Source organism: Amblyomma mixtum, chromosome 2, assembly GCF_055824585.1.
Source record: "Amblyomma mixtum isolate Tamu chromosome 2, ASM5582458v1, whole genome shotgun sequence".
Taxonomy (NCBI): Eukaryota; Metazoa; Arthropoda; class Arachnida; order Ixodida; family Ixodidae; genus Amblyomma; species Amblyomma mixtum.
The window spans coordinates 114,845,386-114,869,617 of NC_143013.1; the positions used below are offsets into that span (position 1 = coordinate 114,845,386).

The following is a 24,232-nucleotide window of genomic DNA, read 5'->3' on the forward strand; positions in this document are numbered from 1 at the left end:
TGATTGTTCATTTGATTGATGAAGTCTAAGGTTGCCCTGGTTATACATGCGATTACCTTAATATATCCCTTGTAGGCAACGGACAGTAAGTAAGGTGCTTGGTCTGTAATTCTACATTTGCTTTACGCACCTTTTCTTAAGGATTGAGATGATTTATCTTTCCTTTACGATTCCGGTACGCTCGACGTCATAATTAATGGGTGTAAAGCGTGCCTAGATTTCTATCAAAATATCCCCATCTTCATTCAAGAGATGTGCTGTCACCTGATCCTTATCAGCTGTTTTGTCCTTTTGCATTGCTCATAGAGGTTCCTTCATTTCCTTTTTCGTTGCTGCCGGAATTTCGCGCTACTGTGCGCTACTGTCTGTCGTATTAACCTCGCGATCAGTTTGGCTACTGCGGAGATTTTTGCAAAACACTTTGGCTACTTTAACTATCTTAGCTATTATGCCAGTAACATTTCCAGCTTTGCCTCTTGAAGCATATGTTTGATTTTTGCCTATGTCTAGTTTCCTTTTCACCACTTTTAGGCTATATTCGTTCTTTAGAGCTACCCTGATTATCTACATATAGCGCTGGCATTTCGACGGAGGCGAAATGCTGGAGGCTCATGTACCGCGCAGTGTCAGTGGACGTTAAAGGCCCCAGGTGGTCGAAGTTTTCCAAAGGCCTCCACACACGGCGTCCCTCATAGCCGTGGTCGCTCTGAATGTTAAACCTCATAAAGCTCGTTATGTAAAGGAGCTTTGTCAGATATCATGTGCTTGTTTATTGACTTTGATAGCTCTGCTAGTTCTATTTTTTCTGTACGGTTAGACGTTTCAATGCATTGACGTTTCTTAATCACATATTTCTCTCCTGAGATCCTTGCCTGAATCCTGTCTAACGATCCTACCGCCCACGTTTACTGCGCATTCCGTAATGATAGCTGTGAGGGTATGTTTCACTGCACGAACATGAAAGTCGCTTTTCTCTCTTAAATCTGAATATCTGTTTTGAAGCGATACCCCAAATTACTACCTTTTACTTCTTACCGCTAAGTTGCCCCTTAACCTAGAGGCATGGAGTATGGCATTTGTATAAGGTGCCATGTTCCTCTGAGGTAATTATTGGGCCTAACGATAAGCCCGCCAATGCGTCACCTCCGGTGGATGAAGTTTCAACTGGATGCCATTCGAACATGGTTTTATGGCACCAGTAGGTGCCGAAATATTGTCTAGATTTGACCACTCACCTGAATATTTCATGCCCAAGCATGACAATATACTTCGGAGCTCGCTCCTCGAGTGTGTGGACAGTTTTCTGTACATCGATCTATTTAGCGTTCCCATTTGAGTTCAGAAATCAGCAGCCTGTGATCACATTTCTCTCGCGTCTAATTGCAGTTTACATTCCGCGTACATTTTGATAATCAATTCATCTACGCAAAGTGTAAAAGGACGATTTGATGTGGCCCACCTCAATACAAGATTCTGTGCATCACATAATTTTGGTCACTTTGGCTTTCATAGGAGAATTAGTGAATAAAGGAATAAGCATTGAAATGGAGTCGATCTCGTCATGGACAGGAGTTGCCATTTTTCTTCAGACTACAAAGATGGGCACTGTTTTCAGGAATTATTGAAATGCGGCAGCACTTAGCGCTGAGTAAACTGATCTTGACTTAATTTGCAGAATGTACTGTGAGAGGGCAATACGTTCCTAAATACCTGTACATAAAAACATCAATTAACATGTGGAAAACGCCATTTCTCCGTTATCTCCAGGAACTCACGCTGCGTAAGGCGCGTTTATATCTTGACATCATAACACTGCACAGAGAACTCCTTTTAGTGTCAGAAATGATCACGGTGACGCAGTGTCTTCGCATTTGCATTGAAGTGTTTGAGAATTAGAAAAATTGGCGGTTTCGAAGGTCTTAAATTCTTTACACACTAAATATTTCATTCGAAACCAAAGTGAACTGTCTATAGTTGGTAATCATCATTGTTGGTGAAGATGTGAATTAAAGAGGAACGTTTTTTTTTGGTATTGCGCTAATTAGTATGTTTCTTTGCCGAAGACCGGAAGTCAGAAAAATATATCGGTCACTATCACAGAACCGCTTTCAATGAAGAGGACTAAAAAGCTATCTGTAATATTTTCCTTTATTCCAGTTCGCTTGCGGTGGAACCATAATTGATAAGAAATGGGTCTTGACGGCGGCCCACTGCACGCACGCACACGAGGAGGAACCGTCCAATCGGCGGAACTACAAGCCGGACAAGTTGAAGTTGCTAGCAGGTAAACATCCGCAGACTCTGCCCCCCCCCCCAAAAAAAAAACTACCTGAAAAAATATTGGGCTTTCACCTGCGCGTATTCACATTTACTACTGGACATGGATAATTTTCGGCAACGAGTACGCCTGTACGTTCGAACAAACTATCCAAGAGGGAACAAACCCACCTAAACATTATCAGAGCGTCGTCCTGCGGACTACGGGAAGATTTGATTTCAAATAATTGAGCCATAGCTGGAACAGCAAAGTTAATTTATATACGCTACTAAGACGCGGGCTACGCGAAATGAGCGCAAATGACGCTGCGACAGGTTGGAGAATATCTACGATGTTTACTGTCATATGCGTAAAACAACCGCCTAAGCTCACAAGTGTCTAATCTCAGAACTAAATCATTCACGAATAATCTAGGTCGGTCGTATGGGGAAGTAAAAGGTATTGTACGGGACGGCAGCAGCTCAGAATGTCGTGGCAAAGTACTTGAGGGATTCTTATGAGCACAAGCAAGCACTATATCGCGGTAAGCGATGAATTATGTTGGAACTGAATCATTTATACTAAAAGCGATTCATTTGTGCGCATACTTTTGCACAGACATCCATCATACTTCGTCTTCAGCAGAAAAATTCTTCATAACATCTGCTAAACTAGATTCACAGGTATGGGCTTGGTCAGAGTGCAGTCGATAACGTCGCCTGGCGACGGGAGCCACTGGCCTGTCCTCCGGGTGTAGCGGTTAAGGTGCATTAGTTTCGCCCCTGCTGTCGCTGCTAGTTTGACTTTGTTGAACTACCCCATCTTTTTGTTATTTAATAGTGGTAGCCACTGGCGACTCTTCCGAGCTAAAGCTCTCTTGTCCCGTGGTTGACATCCACACGATACACCACCCCCGGGTGCCTAGAGGCGTGTCGCTGTTTTGTGATGTCTTAACACTACACATTCGAGAGGGGTGCAGGTCTCCCACTTATGAATACCCCGTAAGGACTTGGAAACGACACCCAATTTTTTTCACCTTACCATGCCTTGAGAACAGACTACAAAAAGCAGTATTTTCTGATGTTCTGTCTTTTTCCGAACCGCCCCCCCCCCCCTCCTCATTGCTTCTAGCCCGACGACCGCAGAGTGCGCCTTTGCTTTAGCTGCTGCAAACTTGCTTTGGAAAATTTTACCCTCTAACGCAGACCACCTGCTAGTGTATTCACTTTTCATCACCTCTTGTGGTCATCACCACGTGACATCTGGTGTAACTGCTGAGAGCGGGTGTCCTCTTTACTCACTGTTCCTGGGAGTTCCAGGAAAGCTCTCTCTCACCGTAAACGCAATGAATTTCTCTGCGGTCTTTACTTTTAGACCTTTAGCGGTCTTGCGACACCAGCAGCAGTCATCCGCCTGCAACCCTAAACAGCCCCACATTGAATGTTCACCCTTTTTACAAGCCTGAAGAACGGCTGGGCCACTTTGAAGGCACAAAAGAGTTTAATACTTTGGCTAAACACACCAAGCAGAGTACTAACGAGAAGTTTATTTGGACCCAGGAGCATAAAAGGGACAGCTGTCTCTCTACAAAACAGAAAAATATATTACGGCGACAGATGTCGCCCGGTGCGCACACATAGAATCACAAGTAACGTAAGTGTCCAAAACACAAATTCTCTAAAGTACAAGAGTTCAAGAGGGACCATACGTGCGGGGGAAGCACGCAGGAGGAAGACCGGGCACCAATTCCGCGCACAAACATCGCGCACTACTCTGACGCGCGACACTGAATATGGCAGCAGCACCGTCACAAGGCCCCTGCTTGCGATGATGAAGCGGGTGCTCCACCGTCGCAGGAACTCTTCTTCTGGAAGCTTCACCCTGTCTAAGCACGCCTGCTGAAAAAGGCGTGCTCGCAATCGCTGCAACATCGGGAACATGGCCCGCTGGGGTCGGCCCTGTAAGGAGGTGGCGCCTCTCTGGCGCCACAAACAAAGGCGTATACACACAGTAATAGCCGCACAAGCGTATCGCGCGGCCTGGTCCGGGCATCGAGCGAAACAAAAAACATACGCGACATGAGTGGCCAAAACGCTCTTGCCACTACACACTCAAACAAGGCGTGCTCGAGAGTCTCGGTATCGCCGCACTGCGGACACAGCGAAGAGGGTGCGATACCCCACGCTAAGACGCGGACTCTCGTAGCCAAAACCTTTCAGCCTCGCAGCCAGCCGAAGTCGCGGACGTCTGGTGGAAGCGTGTGAGAAGAGGCGCTTTGTTGTGAGCATGGGAGGCGAACCATGGACGCGCTGCGAAAACCTCGAAGCTTCCATGCCTCTAGGGACTCATTAAAGTATTGCGGTGGTGCTGGTCCGATAGCTTCCAGCAATTGGATGCACCGCTTCAAGGGCTTCTCGATGAAGTGACTTCCTGGCGAAGCGATTTAGGGAAAAACGAAGAACTTTTATAGAGGCTATTTACAGACGGGTACAAGAGTCAGTACCGCCAAACTATCGCGGCCGGCTTAGCCGACCACCCGCACAGAGGCGAAGGACACCACGTCCCAACAGTCGAACAGACCGATTTCACAAGGAGTTGCGCTACGCCACCGCTGCCGCGATGCATTCTGGTAGTTGTGGTACTTCCGGTCGGATTTCGTGCTGTGTTTGCACGCCACTAGCGCAGTTCTGCGAGGCATACCATCAAATACGTCGTGTTCGCGGATATTTCACGATGGTTGGGTACACTTGTTGTGTTCCGGGTTGCTACAATAACAGCAGCAAGCACAAAGGCCTTGGATTTTACGTTTTTCCCAAGGAAAAGAAGCTACGAGAGCAATGGATCGCTAAGATCAACAGAGCTGGACAAACTGGCAGGTAAGTTATATGAGCGGTGCTCTTAGCGTTTTGTGCGATAGATTACGCGGTCGTATGTGCACATTTGCAAGAGATGCGTTTGTGTGTCAAGGAGGCTGTATGAGCGATGTAGTCCGTGCGTAACAGACTAGCTGCTCAGTAGAGACGCCGCCGGCACCCATTCCGCTTCGCAGCGGTGTCGTTTCCGAGGCTCGCAGGTTGAGTCATTATTGGCCAACGTATATTATTAGTGCGTAAGCACAAATCCGATGGGTACCGACCCCGAGCAAAATCGTCCGTTGTCTGCTGCGCTGTCTGCTCGCAGCTGGCCTAGCGCGAGCGCTCCGTCCCGCGGCACTGCCCGCAAATCGTCGTCTGCTACTTAGAACAGATCAATGAACAGATCCGTGCTTTCGCACTTATTCGAATGTAGTAAGCATTCTCTTGCTGTTCTTCTTGGCTTTTAAGCCCTTCCTCAGTCCCCAGTGGTGCGCGGGTGCTCTCTTGCAAGTGGCCTTAGGGCTGTTGTTTCCTTTCAGTTCAGTGTTGCGCAGGCAGCTGACAGAGATGTTATGTCTCAAACGTTGTCACGTTTTCATACTCATTGGATTCACAGTAGTGCGCTGCTAACTGGGCTGGTGTTTTTAATCATGTGTTCCTTCAAACAACAATAATTGGAACTACCATGCATACCTATATTGCTTGTTTTATATATTGAGCTGTCAAGAGAAAACCTACTTACGAACCGCCGCGGTGGTTCAGTGGTGTTTGCGTTCGGCTGCTGATCGCAAGGTCGCGGGGTCTGTCGTGACCGCAACTGCTGTTTTTCGCTGAAAGCGATATACAAACGCTCGATAAACAACTGAAGGTGGTCCAAATTAATCTGGAGGTCTCCACTACGTTAAGCGTCCCTCGTAGCTGATGTGCATCTTCGGTGCAGGAAACTCCAAATTAAAGATAAAGGACCTACTTACTGCATGAATGCCACGACTGGTATTGTTTAAAATGTTCATAGTAAGCACATCAAACGGCTTGTGACTACATGGTCATTCTGTTTACAGATTTTCGCGGTTTGTTCCGACATCAGGCCACAGAGTCTGTGGGGCCCACTTTGAAGGAGGAAAAAAGACCTACATGATTCGAGTGCCCACAGTCTTTCCCCTAAAGCCACAAAAGGTGATGAAGAGACGTCCGCTGAAGCGAATAAAGGTATAGTAGCCAGCTACAAGCCGAGCATTTGATGTCTGCATCTGTTTATTGCACAGGTTTTTGCTAGTTTCAAGTTAATACACTTAAATGTATAGGATTGAGTTCGAAGTAGTCACAGCATGAACCTGTAAAGTTCTAAGTACTGCTGCAGAATCTTTGTGTAGCTCTCTTAGACATTTTCTTGAGAGTAGTTATTATTTTATAAACAGCAGTGTCAGGTAATCTTGCCTTAGACATTTGTGATATGCAGTACACATGATTGTGGTTTAGTTCTACTCATTTTGTGCTATTTTTTTTACTATTTGACTTTCTTAACCTGCTTGCTTGTTCTTCTACTGCTACCCTATTTCTCAAATAAATATTATTTCCCTCCTTGCTTCAATCAGCCCACTCAGAATACTTCTGCAGTACAAGTGGAGCAGCCGATTGACCGATTGACAGAGTCATGTGGCGTTCTTGACATGTTTTCATCTGGGCGCAGTGTGATGGCCGACAGGGGATTTACAATAGCTGATGAGTGCAAGCAGCGCTCGCTACACTTGAACATCCCCCCCTTCATGAATGGGCGTCCACAACTGTCGGAAGAAGATGAAGCAGAGACAAGACGCATAGCAAGCCTTCGCATACATGTGGAAAGAGTAATTGGAAGGGTGAAAAACTTCCGAATCCTGTCGCAGGTTTTTCCCAACAGCATGGCAGATCAACTCAACAAGGTTTGGCATGTGTGTGCGCGTCTAACAAACTTTGTTGATCAGCCCTTACTCTAACTACTATACAGTAACGAACTCTTATTGTGAGCCGAAGTAACTCCTACCAGCATATGCCCAACTGCATGCTGGTGCCACCTGACTAACCACTCCTATTTTCGAGAACAGCTCACCACTTACTTTTGCTCACAATAGTGCTGTGCATCCCATTTAATTATGGTGACACCACCTGCATGAGCCGTTAGCCGTACTCCATTAACGAGACCACTATTAATATGAACACTTTTTCTGCGGATCACACTATTTCATATTTATGCCTTGTCCGTATGAAAAGTTCTCCAAACAGTGGGCAGAGTGAAAATGCGCAATGCTTATATCCATGTATATTTGTTGTGTTAGTATAGATAGCGACAAGAACAAAATCATGCCTGCCCCGATCAGAGGTTCCTGTACATTGACTACAGACACCAGTGAAAGGCAGTCCTAAAGTGCTGATCCCTTTGTTACAGCCCTTTTTTTTCTTGTTGCCTGCTTGGCATTGCCAGGCGGCCTTACTGTTTGCCATATTCAATGAATTAGCAGCCTGAAAGCTGCTTTCAGGCTACTGGATACAGATGTGTGCTAGTAGTACAAGGGGCATGAGCTGATGTAATAGCAGATACCTCATCATGCTATGAGGCGTGATAACACGTTTCTTGGACGATCACTCATTTCAAACTGCACCGCATTGTTTAAAAAATAATGGTACCCAGGGTAATGCACTCGAAGCTCCCAAACTTTTGTCCGATTTCCTCTTCACTGCAGTGTACTGAAGGTGGCCTTAATCAGACCTGAATGTTTTCTTTTTTATTGATTCTTTATGGATGGCTTAATTTATAGACAGTTTTGATCAGATCTAAAGTGCTCATATTAACAAGGTATGACTGTGCTACTTAAAATTATATTTCTTTTAAACAGTTATCAATTTTACCTTCAGTCTTTGCTAAAGTAAGTAACATTAAGTGGTGCAAGTACCTCGAGAGCACAGGAAACAAGTCAGTAGCCATTCCGCATGCAGTTGCCCGAATTTTTTACATGGCGGTTATTGTAGGTAATTGTAAAGCGCTCAGCATGTGGCATGAAAGCCTGATCACTGCGTTTTTTTATCGGGACCAGCTTTCTCAGGCACATGTTCATGTTTAATATGATGAGAACATTGCCTACTTCCTTGGTATTGAATATTATTGCCATGAGAGATTAACACTGAAAGTGGGATTATTGAGTATGTGGTGTATACTGCTGTAAAGGAGGTGCTAACCCATTCTTTTAACTGTTTGTTACTATCAAGTTCCTGTTTAGACATGCAGAGGGCTGTTGAACAACCATCTGTTATTCCTATGGAGCATACATGCATACGATTAATAACCTTTGCTCTCTGTACTGTTTTACAGAGTGCCCTAGAAGTGGATTTTAAATGCTTTTTGTCATATATGCTGAGTTGCATGCCAGTTGTTTAGGTCGGCTCTTGTTTTCCAGGATGCTTTGTCGCAGTGTACCTCAACTGCTGATATTTTCCTTTTTCTGCTTTTGTAGTCTACTTTTGTTGTGTCCACAAGAGTCACTTCGATTGCACTGTTCTCACAGTTTATGGGCCACTTCCTGGAAGAAAGCTCTTCGCAGTTTTTCAGGAGATTTTGTAGTTGAATGCTCACTACTCTAGGAACCACAGCACAAGGAACTTAATTCACAAATGGACCATCTTGTCTGACTGTTGTCTACTGACACAATGCACATATGCTTTGAAAACAAAGCACTGGAGACATAGTGCACGGGCAGTACCCAACTGCATTAAACATGCAGTTTTATTTTATAACACTTCAAAACAGACAATACTCGTGAGTTTTTTAGGTATATGCAATAGAACTCTGAATAAGACAAAAAAAGTAGTAAAATGCACATAAATACAGCCACAAACTTAACATTTTTCCAGTGATACAAATTGTTTCATGCATCTCACAGTAGTTTCTCTATTTGTACGTATCACCATGCATTGCACAAATAAATTTGCATAAAAATTATGCATCTTAGGTACTAATAACAACTGCTTCTTGGTATTCTTATGCATGCTTATCACAGATTTGTACTGAAAATGCTGTTCCCTGAGGACCAACAGTTCTTGAGTGACTTTGAACAATAAAATTCATTGCTCTTTATACACCTGTTAATCACAGATATGCATTGAAAAACGAAATGCTAGACTGATAAAAATGATTAGAGCAATAAAAATAACAAATATCAAAAGGCACACACCATTTTTTTTCCCAGAAAGCAAATGAGCAGACAATCTCCTCGTAGTGATCGGCAGCTATAAATGCACTCCAGACTTAATTCCTAAGAGTCGCCTAAAACGCTTTTTTTAGAGCACATAGAGGAGCCTCAACATCACTACGCAAACTATCGTAGAGCCGCCGCGGTGGCTCAGTGGCTATGGTGCTCGGCTGCTGACCCGAAAGACGCGGGTTCGATCCCGGCTGCGGCGGTTGAATTTGTTTGGAAGAGAAATTCTAGAGGCCCGTGTACTGTGCGATGTCAGTGCACGTTAAAGAACCCCAGGTGGTCGAGATTTCCGAAGCCCTCCACTACGGCGTCCCTCATAGCCTGAGTCGCTTTGGCACGTTAAACCCCATAAACGAAACTGTCGTAGCTGCTTTAATAGCTTGCACAACACTCATTGCTGCATGTGATAAAGGGGAAAATCAGTGGTTAAGGTGCTCGGCTACTGATCCCGGGAGCCTGTGTTTAACCCATTGTGGCCATGTATTGATGAAGACATACAAGACATGCACATGTGCTATGCAATGTCAGAGCCTGTTGAAGGACCCCATGCAGTCTAATTCAATCTGGAGGCCATATGTCGCTTTAGGACATTGAACCTCGCACTTTACAACTTTTTTTACTCAAATAAATAGTAACATGAGTCTTTCCATTTAAATCAATCCTTTAGTACGGTGAGAAACTGCTTTTTCATGTGAGTTTAGGAGGAGTTTAGGCTCTTGTTTGTAACACGCACATACAACACATGCACACTTATGCCATTCTTTCAAGATTTGTTTCAGCGTGTGTTTGAAATGAACGGCAGCAAGTACATCTTAATGAAATGTGAGCAACGGTCCACTAATTCAATGAAAAAGGGTTCACTGAAGAGCACTGTAACCTGCAGGCACTTCTCTTTGCTGTAAACAAACAGCACGCATGACTTAATGGCAACCACACCCATTTGCATTTGCACTTGCGTGTAGTACTTGCTTGTGGGCTTCAGATGCCCATCACGTAGTTCACGCTTTCTAAATGCCTCCACATCCATTGGGATTTTGATTTCAATGAGGCGAACTTCGCAGCAGCCACAGGAAACAATGCCGTCTGGACTTGCACCCAGAAATGGCTGGTGGCATGAAAGAAAAAGGCCACATTCTTTGACACTGATGTCAGCATGGTTGTTATTCTGGCTGATAAAAGCTGCTCGTGCCTCAGCTTCAAGTAGCAGCCCTCTTTTCATTGCATAGGTAACGCGTGGTTTTTTACCCATGACTGCATTAGTTACAGACCGGGCATCATGGGGTCCCATTTTTGTTTTACAAGTGTGTACCCATGTATAGACCCTGTGTGCAATTGAGGCTGTGATGAGGCCTTCCCTGTAGGAGTGCCACAGGGGACTTGCACTTTGCAGCCGGGTGGCTACCTCAATTGCCGTCACCTCCTCGCGTGTGTATAAGGCTGACGGAGAATTCTCTTTCACCCGTTGCAACCAGCGGGAGGGCAATTTAACCGCTGTGGCTGCGTCTGACTCCACAGTTCTCTCTTGTCGGACAGGCAAAAAATCATTCGCCTCTAGCACATCAGCAAAGCAGTGAAGGCCGCTTGCTTTAAACTTTGCATGCAAGTTGACCAGCTGTGAGGTGCGGACATTTAAATTCTCGCTCCCAAGAGATGAATACTCCATTCGTTTTTTGTGGTGGCTTACAGCAGGACTAATCCTTTCTGTTGTGTCTTTGCTGAACACCAGGTTGCTCATCTGTCCACTTATTGCTCTTGGGTTCCTTGGATGGTACCATTGGCGTTCTGTCTCTGTACATGAGACCGCTTCTGGTACGCTACGCAGGTCACGCTGCGCAATATGCATGAGGCCATACAGCACACAGCAAACATGCTTACACACCCCTCCCTTTCCTGCAACACATGAACAATGGCCAGTGATCACTTCACCATCACATTTTGAGACTTCAGTGCTCACTTTGTACAACGTTCGTGTGGACATAGATGCCAGCACTTCAGCACGCACAATAGTTGCTGGAGATGCCCTGGTGGAAAATTCGAGCTTGTGTAGGTGGCCAGACGTAAACAGGCGCAGGCCATCTTCTCTGTGTTTGCGGGCTCCCTTTTTTTCAATGTATCTGCATAATAAACACAGAAGCAAGGATGCATCAAACCAAAGCTGTTTGGATGACATGCTATGAAGAAGTGTGGGAGTCACAGTGGTCCAAGTAACTATGGCCCCTGATAATGAGACATCACTGAAAAAATCAACATGCAAACCACTAAAAAATTGGCTTTTTGCCCACTATGGTTCGATCAAAGCTACCGAAAGCAATTTACAAAGGCATCATTTCTTCTCGTGATTTTATTACGGTGCTTTATTTGGAAAAAGCAACCTTAATTGGAGCTTTATTTTATTATTTTGTGCATTTAATTTGTTAATTAATTTAAGTTGGAGTTCATTTCGGGCCTCTGCACCATGAATTTCATACCTGTATATGTGCTCTTTTGCGAAAAACTGGTTCAGTGATCTCGTTTCGCGAGTCCATTCCTGCTGGTTCAGCTCGCTGGGTCCAGCCATATCTGGTTTCACGTTGGCCTGCACAGAAAATTGATTGAACCCACAAAGCTGTCGCATGCTATCTGCACAGTTCAAGAGGCCTGTAAGTACTTTTAGAATGTAGTATAAAAACAAGCTCAGTCGCTAGATTGTGCTGCCATGAACGTCCGAGATAAATCATGCACACCTACACATAGGTGCGAACCCGCAGTCGCGCTCAACAGTTGGCGAGCCCCTACGGACGACGACACAGCTAGTGCACACTGAATGTTTTTTGAGCAGTCACTCACTGCCATCCAGGCTCATATTACAGTGGTTGTTGTTCTCAAACATGCATTTCGCGCAGTTAACAGTTTTCGAAACGAACTCCGCGTTGCCAATATGCAGGAAACAACGCGAGCCTTCGCGTGCTCGGTCACCCATCCAAAACGCCAAACAGTTCGAACCTTATTTTCTTTATTATCGAATGACTGCAGACCAACCACAATATGAAGGCGGTCCGGCTCCGCAACCGTCGACAGGCTCGATACCTGTGCAGTTTACTCAAGTGTGTTGACACAGAGGGGCCCTTGAATATTCCCGCGGAGGTTTTCACAGAACGTACTATATCGACCCTTTTATCATGGTTCGCAGAGACTTCTGAGAAGCCATATCCCAGGCGGGCAGCTTATTTTTTTTCTAAGGGGCTAATGAAGAAACAAAAAGCAGGATTACATTGAAAAAAGATGCGAATACGGCAGCAGACAAGGCGGTGAGGAGCAAGTTTCCTTTCCAAAGTGCTTTATCAAAACACGATAATACGTTGAAATACTTACATGAGAAACGACACCGATGATTAGAAGCTCCTGCGTACGTCCCACACAACGGATTGCTAAGCAGCCTCAGGCGTGGAATCTTGCGTTGAAACGTCGCAGCGGCCACGGCTACAGCGGCTGGAATACCACGGCGCTCCGTCTGTACTACAACAAGCATGGCGGCGGGGCAACTTCCGGTGTACTCGCGCATGCGCTGTTTGCTTTGTGAAATCGGTCTACTGGCGCCCCTTGCACCAGCTCTCAACGGACGCTACCTCCGCGCTCGGCCGGACCGAGCGCCTGCCAGATAGGATTAGCTAGAGACAAAATCCTTCAGGCGTGGGTCTTTTCACCAGTTCACACCGGCCTACCGCACCCCTTTCCACACGCAAAAATAAACTGCGCTAACTGCAGCTTCCCGCCAGACATCAGTATTAACGAATAGGAAAGCTGAGAACTGATGTCAGGATTTTTCTCTCACTCCGAAATTCTCTGCGTGGTTGCGCAATCCTCCGCCAAGACGATCGAATGCACGCTAGACGTCTGGGGCTATCGGACACTTCAGGTTCCTTACCGTGCTGCCCTAGTACACAGCACGTCGCGTAACGCAATGAAACCCAGACCTCTCTCGCTTGTATATGGCCGGTGGCTTCTCCACCCGGGAGACGGGATTCCGGGAATCCGGGAGATAGGGGCCCAAGGTCGATGCCAGCAGGGAGCCCCGCCGTCTGCAATGGCAAGGGAAAACGCGAGAACAAATGGGGAGACCAAGCGAAGTGCATGGGTGTTCAAGCTGCTCCTCCCTTTCTAACGGCGCGCACTAGAAGAAAAATAAACAAAACAAAACGGGACTCACAGCGTAGGTTCTCTCTCTCGCGGAATGTTCGCAACACATGTGCAAAAAGAGGCAGCAGCGTGCAGACCCATACAGACTCAATAAAATGGGGTATAAAAATGTTAACCAGAGTAGCCTATAGAAAAGGGCGCAGCTTTTAGTTTTCTGTCGCATTGAAAACTTTTATGAGTCATTTGTTTTGAGAGGTCTGAGAAATGTGTGCACGGGCTGCAAGGGAAAGGCCCGAAGCGCATTTGTCTACGTTGTGTACCCGCTCTGTGCGATGAGAACATGTTGGATGTTATGCGGAACGTTGAGGAGCGACTTTATTCCGGATTGTATAACCATTCTGCTTTTACTGTGAACGAATCTGAAGACCTTGACGGCAGAACCTACTAGCGCAAGTGGACATTCCAAGCATTGTAAGAAAGTGGCCCATGCGGAACGAATGCAAGCGGAAGTATTCTGAAAGATTCCACTAGGTATTGCCAGGAATGTTTGTATTTTTTGTTTGTTTGTTCATTTTTCTAAACTGCCGGCCCGGGCATTATCCCTTTGTTTGTGATGCAAGAGTGAAATGTTATTCTCGATTGATCACACTCAGGCGGAGCCGATTTTACGCTGTTCCATTGTTCCTGGCAACTTTTCACGATTTATCTCGAAAGTTCGCTGTCAGCTTCAAATTTAGCACAGCTGAGAGCGGCGGCCAATGTGTTCGACGACCGCCCAGCATGCCTGCTGCGACGCCGCAGCCGAGTCATTCAGTTCTTTGGGGGCGCAAGTCAGCCCAAATAAGGAGTTTTGTTTGGAAACCAGTCTCTGTTTTCCTGCTCGCCGGACTACAGTCACCACGGCGTGACATCTAGTATATGTATTGGCCTGCTATCCTCAATTCCCCCCGCGATAAAACCTGGTGCAGTCAACGCCCGCCGTGCTTCGCGAGCCCTGTGAGCCATTGGCTTTCCGTGAAGAACCACATGAAGATGAAGAAGACTTTCTGGACATGTACGACCGTGTGGTAGCCCTGAACTCCTGCGAAGACAGCGCCGAGCTTAGAAACGTTTATTTTGCATTTGATGGCCCGGCCAGAACGTGGTTTCAAAACCACGGATCTTCTCTTACGACCTGGGCGACCTTCAAGAAGCAGCTACTGGATACGTTAACTAGCTTCGTACGGAGAGAAAGAGCTGAGGTCCTGCTGAATTCAACACCCAAACCAGACCGTGACTGCGGACTGTCGAATAAATGAAATGTCTTTCAGGCGCGCCAACCTTGACATTGCTGAAGAAAACAAGTTTCCCTTTCTCATGCTTGGCGTAAAAGAGCAACTGTTCGGTGGCCTATCCGGAATTCTCCAAAAACCATTGCCAAGTTCGTAGTCGAAGCTTCTACCATCGAAAAGCCCCTTTGCGCCCGAACCCGTGAATAAAACCAACCACTTCAAGTGGTGACGGAAAGTCCCCTGATGATACTCCTGCAAGCGGGGATAGCCTGCGGCATGTAATACGCTAAACTGTGCTCGAAGAACTTCGCCGACTGCTTCCACCTCCAACACATGAGCCGCAGCAGATTCAGGTGGCATCGCTCACGGACATCACCCGTGAAGAAGTACTGCATGCACTTTGCTGCCTGTCACCGCCGACCCCAACAGAAACTGAATACATGAACAACGCCACCGCAATATGCAGTTCTGCGCCTCGACGAGACCCCCAAGCCCTCTTCGACGGGAACCAGCTTTACAAGAACAGCGCTCTCTGGCTCCCGCACGCCCACCTTACGAGCGACGCAACGGCTCTAGGAAATGCCACGAGTAGACTACTTCCGACAACCGCCCGCTCGGCTTCTAATGTCGCCATGCCGGGCACACACTTCGCCACTACCCGTAAAGACGCATCGGCGTGCGCGATTTCGCAATCGACGCCACGTGACCGCTACCCAGGAAGTTATGCGGCTCAGTGGCACTTGTCATCGCAGAACAACAGCTTACCATCCTCAGACGAATGGCCTCACTGAGCGACTCAATAAGACCATCGCCGATATGCTTTCAATGTACGTCGACAAATACCATAAGAACTGGGACCAGGTACTGCCGTATGCAACATTTGCGTATAATACCGCAGTCCAAGAAACGACCCGCTCCACACCGTTTCGTTTGGTGTACGGTCGCGAAGCCACATTACCATGCTGGATGCAATGTTACTGCCAGATGTCGCCCTCCCATCAGTTGCCGGCGCTGACAAATACGTCCAGCACGCTGAGGCCGCCCGTCATCTAGCTCGAATGAGACTCCGGACGCAGCAGGTTCAAGACGCTCAACGCTATAACCTTCGCCACAGGGAGGTAATTTACAACCCTGGCGGTCAAGTCTGGGTGTGGGTTCCTGTTCGCCAGCGGGGTCGCTCCGAGACGCTTCTGCGCCGCTACTTCGGCCCGTACGAAGTGCTGCGCAAACTCAGCGACGTCACCTACGAAGTGATTCCGCAAGGAACTGTTCGTACGTCCCGACGGCAAACACAGTCGGAAGTCGTATACGTTGTCCGGATGAAGCCCTTCCACGCCCTCTAGGTCAAGCCTACGGTTCTGCTTGACCTCGCCACGCAGCATCGGGACGATGCTTTCTCCACCGGGAGGGGCAATGCCGCAACGCATTACTGGCGCAGCCTAGTAGTCGCGCTCAGGAGGCTGGCACGCGCTCTTCTTCGCCCGAGAGCTCGCTCGCTAGTCGGTTCGCCGGCCGGGCTGTTTCCGCTGGCGCTTGGACGTTGTGGCAAAATATAACCTTGCCTACCTGCTTCTGTGACAATATCATCCAGCCTTCAAGGAGCCCCTCAGCTACACGGGTTGTTCTAGTCAGGAAGAAAGACGGCGCACTTCAATTGTGCTTTGATTACCGCCGCTTGAACGGCATAACAAAGAAGGTCGGCTTTGGACCGGAAAGAACTTCTCGCCCAACGCCGTACCTCAGACCCAACTGACAAAGGCAGACGTGCAATTTAAATGGGAAGCGCCCCAAGCAGAAGCCCTCAAAGAACTTCATCTTAGTTTACAGTTCTCACCCATTTTCGTGCACTTTCATGAAAACACCGTAACTGAAATTCATACCGACACAAGCAGCCTAGGCTTAGGCGCAGTCCTTGTTCGGAAAACTGGCGGACTGGAGAAAGTAATCGCATACGCTAGCCGTTTTCTCTCCAAGGCCGAGGCTAAGTATTGGACAACTAAGAAGGAATGCCTTGCCTTTATTTGGCATGCGTCAAAATTCCGCCCCCACCTGTGCGGACGACTTTTCAAGGTAGACAGCGATTACCAAGCACTTCGCTGGCTTGCCACTTTGAAGGAACCCTCCGGCCGCCTCGCCTGATCTAGCCTGCGCCTCCAAGAATTTGACGCCGCCGTTGTTCACAATTTCGGACGGAAGGACTCTGACGCCGACTGCCTGTCACCAGCCCGTGTATATGCATCGCCGCTGAACAACGAGGAGGAGGACGCGTTGCTTGGACCCATCAGCTCAAGCTCTTTTGAAGCGAAGCGACGCTCGGACTGCGGTCAAAAAGGCCTCAACGAGTACTTCGAAGGCAAGGTTTCCTCCCCCTCCCGGCCTGGTTCAAGGCAGGGCTGTCCTCGTTCTGTGTACAGAATGGTGTCCTCGTCAAGAAAAACTTCGCAGTGAACAAAACAGCCCACCTCCTTGTTGTACCAGCTTGTCTGCGCGAAGTTCTTTAGGCTTCACACGACGAGGTGACAGCTGGACATGCCGAGTTTTCTCGCACCTCTACCGAATTCATGAGACGTATTACTGGCCCCGAATGTCTGCCGATGTGGCTTATTATGTAAGGTCCTACCGAGATTGTCAGCGACGAAAGAGCCTTCCCACCCAAGCAGCAGAATTTCAGAACCCTATCGAACCCCTTTCAAGGCCGTTTCAGCAGATCGGCATAGACTTGCTAGGCCCTTTCCCGAAATCAACGTGTAGAGATAAGCGGATCGTTATCGCGACCGACTACCTGACCCGCTACGTCGAGACAAAAGCCCTACCGAACGAAACAACAACAGAAGTCGCCCAATTTTTCTAGGAGTACATTCTTCTGCGACACCGCGACCCCGATGTGGTCATCATGGACAGAGGAATAGCGTTCACAGAGGAACTGACTCAAGCCACCCTGTGTTATAACCAAACAAGCCACCGGAGGACAACTGCTTACCATCCCCACAGCAACGGTCTGACTGAGCCCCTGAACAAAACCACCACCGACATGCTGGCCATGTATGTCTATGTCGAACACAAGACCTGGAACGTCATCCTTCCTTACATCGTCTTCACCTACAGCAACGCAGTGCAAGAGACCACCTAGATGACGCCTTTTAGGATCGTCTATGGAAGGCAGGCCACGACCACGCTAGATGCTATGCTGCCCAACGTTACCGAAGAGGATAACGTCGACGTCGCCGCTTACCGTCAACGCGCAGAAGCCCGAAAACTTGCCCGATTATGGATACGACACCAGCAGCAGACCGATGCCAGACACTACAACTTACGAAGACGCAACACGGAATAGAAGCCAAGCAACCAATTCTGCGTTTGGACGCCCACTCGCCAGCGCGGTTTCAGTAAAAATCTTTTTTTCCGCAATTTCGGCCCACACAAGGTTCTTCAAAGAGTAGGCGAACTGTACTATGAAGTCGACCCTGACTAAATGACTGCGTACCAGCGACACAAAGTACGACCAGAAGCTGTCCATGTCTTCCGTCTAAAGCTGTATTATGAGCGTTAAAGGACTCTGCATTTCCATACTTGGTCTTTATGTTATTTGATTGCAGCCGCCTTATTTGCTTTAAAGAATCAGGTGGATGCTTCTTTGAGAGGGGAGTATTACCGCGAATCATAGTAGTGTTTGTTGAATATTCAAAGCTGCCTGCACGCCGCTTATCGCTTCGTTTGTAATGCAACACACGACCATATTTATGGCTTCTAGGCGGAGCCGACTCTACGTTGTTCCAGAATTCTGTAGCAACTTAGCACGGTGTATTTAGAAAGTTCGCTATCAGCTTTAATTGAGCACGGCCGAGAGCGGCGGGCATTCTGCTGGACCACCACCGAGTGCACCTGTTGCTACGCTGCCACCAAGTCATTCACTTCTTTACTGGCGCAAGTCAGACCAAATAAAGAGTTTTGTTTGGAAGCCATTCTCGTTATTTTGCTGCTCGCCGGACTGCAGCCACCTCTGCATGAGAGCATGATACTGTCACGGACCCAAAGATCGAGACATCGTTGACCAGCAGAGTTTGTTGTTGTTGTTGTAGCCTTTGACAGAATGGCACACACCCACTCTAGCACCGTTTGCAGAAAAGCTAATACAAGATATACCTGTCACCTACACAGACGAAGATCTGCAGGAATACCTATGCGACCAAGGTGTCCTTTCAGCAAGGAGGCTAACCGCCTACACTGCTCAGGATGGTGGAAAGATCAAAGAGGTACGCCGTCGCACAGTTATATTGGAATTCGCAAAAGATGCGCCGCTACCAAAACGAGTGACGTTTGGTTTCTGTAGTTGCCCTGTAACTGAATACGTCGGAGCAGCAACTCAGTGCTATTGTTACGTGACGGCAAGCGATGAAGAAAGGACTGCATGACCGATGGCGATGATATGATTTAATGTCTGCGAGCCTAGCACGAGCGCTCCTGCCCATGCCACTGCCCGCTTCGTCGTCTTCTAGTCCGTCACATGACTCGGGGCCACGAAGCGATCGTCCCGATTGCGCGAACTAGAAGAATGCCACAGACGATGACAAGCAGGACGTGACGATGGGCGTGGCAGAACATATGAACAGAGAAGAGAAGATGAAGGGCTTGCCGTCACGATCAAAGCGATGATGAGCGCGTGAAGCCAGGTCCACGAAGACTGAGGAGCCACCGGTTTCCGGAAGTCAACGTCGAGGCCCGTGGACACACCCAACGGCAGGGGCTGGGGTACTTGTTTCTCGTGTGAGTGTCGGTGGTCAATGGTTTCTCTGGTCAGTGGCAGCGGTCTCAATTCAGTGGGGTCGTAGGTCGTTGGGTCTTCTAGGTTCTCATGTGGGTTCTTATGTGGGCGGTGAGTGGGGTCACAGGGCAGTTGCGGCGGTCGTTGTGTCGTCGTGTCTTCTGGTCGGGGCTTGGGGCGGGGCGGTGAAGAGCGGCGGCGTCGGGGCATACCTGGCAGGCTGGGGAAGCGCCGGAAGGTGCGAAGCCTTGAGCTCTCCACAGAAGACCTCGGTGTACAGCAGGCTCCTAAGCTCCGGGACCGGGATGAACAAGGTACCCCGGACCTTACACCAAATGTTACGTGACGACAAGCGATGAAGAAATGACTGCGTGACCGATGGCGATGATATTATTTAATGTCTGCGAGCCTAGCACGAGCGCTCCTGCCCATGCCACTGCCCGCTTCGTCGTCTTCTAGTCCGTCACGCTATAAATGTCATAGGCATGGCCACATATCAAGACACTGTATCGGCCCCGTGCGCTGCAAAGTGTGTGCTGGCCCCCACTCGCTCAAAGAATGCACTTCGAGAGCGCAGCCTAAATGCGCTAACTGCGGTGGCCCACACCCTACTTCCTATCGAGGGTGTTATAAAAAGAAAGCCGCCATAGTTGCTCGCACGCCAGAGCAAACACAAGGGAAATCCCCTAAGTGTCATGAACCACCACCTAACCCCGACGTGGTTTTAACGACTACGCCAGCTCTTTTCGAGAGCCAGTCAACACAGCGTGGCAAAGCAGCTGACAGGACCTACGCACATGCGGTAAAAAAGAAGCGTGGGAAGTCCGTTGGTACTCCTTCATCAAAGCTGCTGCAACGCATTGCACAAGACCCGACAAACAGCGTCGCTCGCTCTGAGCCTAAGGCGCTACAACATGACAGGAAGATCAGCGACAGGCAGCAAACCGGAACCTCTGAACAAGATATCGCATGCCTACTGATTCTGATGCTGTTTGCAGCCATCAAGGCTTTTATCCGTGCAAACCCCTCGTCAGGAGGAGTCCTACCCGAACCTACACGTACTCAACAAAATGTATCCAACACAATACAATGACAAATGCCATTGGTGCCAAGAACCCCCACGCTGTACCACATAACGTGGGCGTGCCAGAGGATAAGCGTGGTACCAGTGATAAAAATCCTAAGAGCGGAGCAATGGGAGGGAGTGCTCTCCAGCGATCGCCGGGTCGACCAAGAAGGTCTGATTCGGCGAGCACAACTGGCAGCAGCATCCAGCGGAGCCCTGGACTAACGGCAACCGACCTTTGAGCAAGATGGACGAAGCCATCTCAAAACCGCCGAATACAACCGAATCTAGAGCTAATAAAGCTCACTCACTCGCTCCCAGAACTAGAAGCCGTCTTTGTAATGGAGCCGTTGGTGTCGATCTCCTACGCTCCGCAAGGGCGTAATACCGCACTTCAGTAATCATGGCTTCAACAGCGAGAACTGCACTGCAGCGGACAATCCACATCTTTTGTGCATGCCCCATTTTCCAGTGAAACGCTCGCGGGCTACGCTCTAAACTCTCGGATTTCCGACAGCTCGTGCGAGCGTACCGCTTCCCCTTCATAGTCATCTATGAATCATGCGTCGAGGAAACTTTCCGACTCCACGGGTACTATTTGCATCATTCACAACGACAAGATAACGTCAGCAGATTGCGGATAGGCTTTCGCAATGATATCCCGGCCTCATCGGTTCATGTCCCGCCTCACAGCGACAATGAATACGTGTGCGCTGTCAGAGTTATTGCCGGACAACAGTACACTCTGAATGGAGTATATCTTGAGCCAGGCACGCCATTTGATGCTTCGAGACTTGAAAACTTGATAGCAAGGACGCCCTCTCCGCATATTATTTGCGGAGACTTCAATGCTCATAATGAAATTTGGGGCAGCTCACATACATGTGCCCGAGGTGCTAAGCTTGCAAAACTTATCTCCAAGCATTCAGTTCTGCCATTAAATGACGGCAGCATCACCTACCTCCGAGGCCCGACGACTACCAGCAGCATCGACGTGACATTTGTCACAAGTTCATCATCATCATCATCAGCAGCCTGACTACACCCACTGCAGGGCAAAGGCCTATCCCATGTCTCTCCAATTAACCCTGTCCTTTGCCAGTTGCCGCCACTGTATCCCCGCAAACTTCTTAATCTCATCCGCCCACCTAACTTTCTGCCGTCCCCTGCTACGTTTGCTTTCTCTTGGAATCCACTCCGTTACCCTTAAGGACCAGCGGTTATCTTTCCTTCGCATTACATGCCCTGCCCAAGCCCATTTCTTCCTCTTTATTTCAACTAAGATGTCATTAACCCGCGTTTGTTTCCTCACCCACTCCGCCCTCTTCCGATCTCTTAGCGTTACACCTATCATTTTCCTTTCCATAGCTCGCTGCGTTGTTCTTAACTTAAGCTGAACCCTCTTTTTTAGCCTCCACGTTTCTGCCGCATAAGTGAGTACCGGTAGGATACAGCTGTTGTATACTTTTCCCTTCAGGGATATTGGTAATCTACCATTCATGATCTGAGAGAACCTGGCATATGCGCTCCACCCCATTCTTATCCTTCTATTTATTTCCCTCTCACGATTCGGATCTACGGTCACTACCTGCCCTAAGTAGAAATATTCTCGTACTACTTCCAGCACCTCGCTACCTATTGCGAACTGCTGTTCCGTTGCTAGGCGGTTGAACATTACTTTGGTTTTATGCATGTTAATTCTTAGCCCCACCGTACTGCTCTGCCTGTGTAACTGATTGATCATGCTTTGCAGTTCTTGTCCTGAGTGGCTTAGCAAAGCAATGTCATCAGCGAATCGCAAATTACTCAGGTTTTCTTCATTAACTCTTATCCCCAACTGTTCCCATTCCTGTCCCCGGAATACCTCCTGTAAGCAGGCAGTGAAGAGCATTGGCGAGATCGAATCTCCCTGCCTGACGCCTTTCCGTATTGGAATTTTATTGCTGAATTTGCGGAGAACTACAGTAGCTGTGCAATCGTTATAAATATCTTCCAATATTCTCACATAGCACTCTTCTACACCCTGATTCCGCAATGCCTGCATGACAGCTGAGGTTTCCACTGCGTCAAATTCTTTCTCGTAATCAATGAAGGCTATATATAGGGTTTGGTTATATTCTGCGCATTTCTCTATCACCTGATTGATAGTGTGAATGCGGTCTATTGTCGAGTATCCTTTACGAAAGCCTGCCTGACCATTTGGTCGACTAAAGTCCAAGGTTGTCCTGACTCTATTAGCGATTACCTTAATACATACCTTGTAGGTAACGGACAATAAGCTGATTGGTCTGTAATTCTTCAAGTCCTTGACGTCTCCTTTCTTATGAATTAAGATAATGTTAGCGTTCTTCCAAGCTTCTTGTACTCTCGAGGTCACAAGGCATTGCGTATACAGGGTGGCTAGTTTTTGTAGCACAATCTCTCCTCCGTCCTTCAACAAATCTGCTGTTACCTGATCCCACCAGCGGCCTTCCCTCTTTGCATTGCTCCTAAGGCTTTCTTTACTTCCTCCTTCGTTACTGGCTGGATGTCCCATTGCTGTGCTCGACTGCCTCCCTCAGTAACTTGATGATTACAATCGCTACTGTATAGATTTGTGTAGAACTCTTCGGCTAATTCAACTATCTTATCCATATTGCTGATGACATTGCCCTGTTTGTCTTTTAGTGCATACATCTGGTTTTTAACTATGCCCAGTTTTCTCCTCACTGATTTTAGACTACCTCCGTTCGTTAGAGCATGCTCGATTTTCTCCATGTTAAACTTTCTTATGTTGGCTACCTTGCGCTTATTTATTAACTTCGATAGCTCTGCTAGTTCTATCCTGTCTGTGGAGTTAGACGTCCTCATGCTTTGGCGTTTCTTAATCAGTTCTTTAGTCTCCTGAGATAGCTTGCTGGTATCCTGTCGAACCATCCTACCACCTACTTCTGCGGCACACTCTGTAACGATAGCTGTAAGATTATCATTCATTGTTTCAACACTACGGTCGTCTTCTTCAGTTAAAGCGGAAAATCTGTTTTGCAGCGGCAATCTGAATTCCTCTACCCTCCCTCTTAATGCTAACTCGTTAATTGCCTTTCGCTTCACCAGTTTCCTCCGTTCCCTCTTCAAATCTAAGCTAACACGAGACCTTACCATTCTGTGGTCGCTACAACGGACATTACCGATGACCTCCACATCCTCTACGATGCCAGGGTGTGCACACAGTATGAAGTCTATTTCATTTTTAGTCTCACCATTGGGGCTCTTCCATGTCCACTTCCTGTTTGCTCGTTTGCCGAAGAAGGTATTCATAATCCGTAAATTATTTCTATCTGCGAACTCTACTAATAACTCTCCCCTACTGTTCCTAGAACCTATGCCATAGTCAGCTACAGCCTTGTCTCCAGCCTGCTTTACCCACCTTTGCATTAAAGTCGCCCATCAGTACATTGTACTGTGATTTTACTTTGGTCATTGCCGATTCCACATCCTCATAGAAGCTTTCAACTGTCTGGTTATCATGGCTTAATGTAGGCGCGTAGGCCTGCACCACCTTCAGCTTGTACCTCTTATTAAGCCTAATTACGATAGCTGCCACTCTCTCGTTAATACTGTAAAACTCCTCGATGTTGCCAGCTATATCCTGATTAATGAGGAATCCCACACCTAGTTCTCGCATATCTGCTAA

The 24,232-nt window shown here is 47.8% G+C and overlaps 2 protein-coding genes and 1 long non-coding RNA gene across 16 annotated transcripts in view; 2 read left to right on the forward strand and 1 right to left on the reverse strand.

The window, feature by feature from the left end:
• Positions 1-24,232, forward strand: part of LOC149360639 (complement factor B-like) — a 182,368-nt gene that overhangs the window by 141,174 nt on the left and 16,962 nt on the right. The window contains exon 12 of the mRNA XM_089572423.1: positions 2,158-2,284. Within this exon, the coding sequence (XP_089428549.1) occupies positions 2,158-2,284 (127 nt within the window). The remainder of the gene's footprint in view (positions 1-2,157; positions 2,285-24,232) is intronic.
• LOC149360640 (uncharacterized) overlaps positions 1-24,232 on the reverse strand; it is a 164,098-nt gene that overhangs the window by 79,349 nt on the left and 60,517 nt on the right. For 3 of the 14 annotated variants that reach the window (XM_089572426.1, XM_089572425.1, XM_089572427.1), the window contains 2 exons: positions 11,813-13,402; positions 8,833-11,458 (listed from right to left, as the gene is read on the reverse strand). The exons of 10 other annotated variants lie outside the window; for them this stretch is intronic. In XM_089572426.1, the coding sequence (XP_089428552.1) occupies positions 10,120-11,458; positions 11,813-11,958 (1,485 nt within the window). In that variant the 5' untranslated portion in view covers positions 11,959-13,402 and the 3' untranslated portion in view covers positions 8,833-10,119. Of the gene's footprint in view, positions 1-8,832; positions 11,459-11,812; positions 13,403-24,232 lie in introns of those variants that run through there. One more of the 14 variants, XM_089572428.1, reaches the window with a different exon arrangement.
• LOC149360641 (uncharacterized) lies at positions 4,837-11,097 on the forward strand. Its single transcript, XR_016288865.1, has 3 exons — positions 4,837-5,133; positions 6,174-6,321; positions 6,803-11,097. It is a non-coding gene; the product is annotated as an uncharacterized LOC149360641 (long non-coding RNA).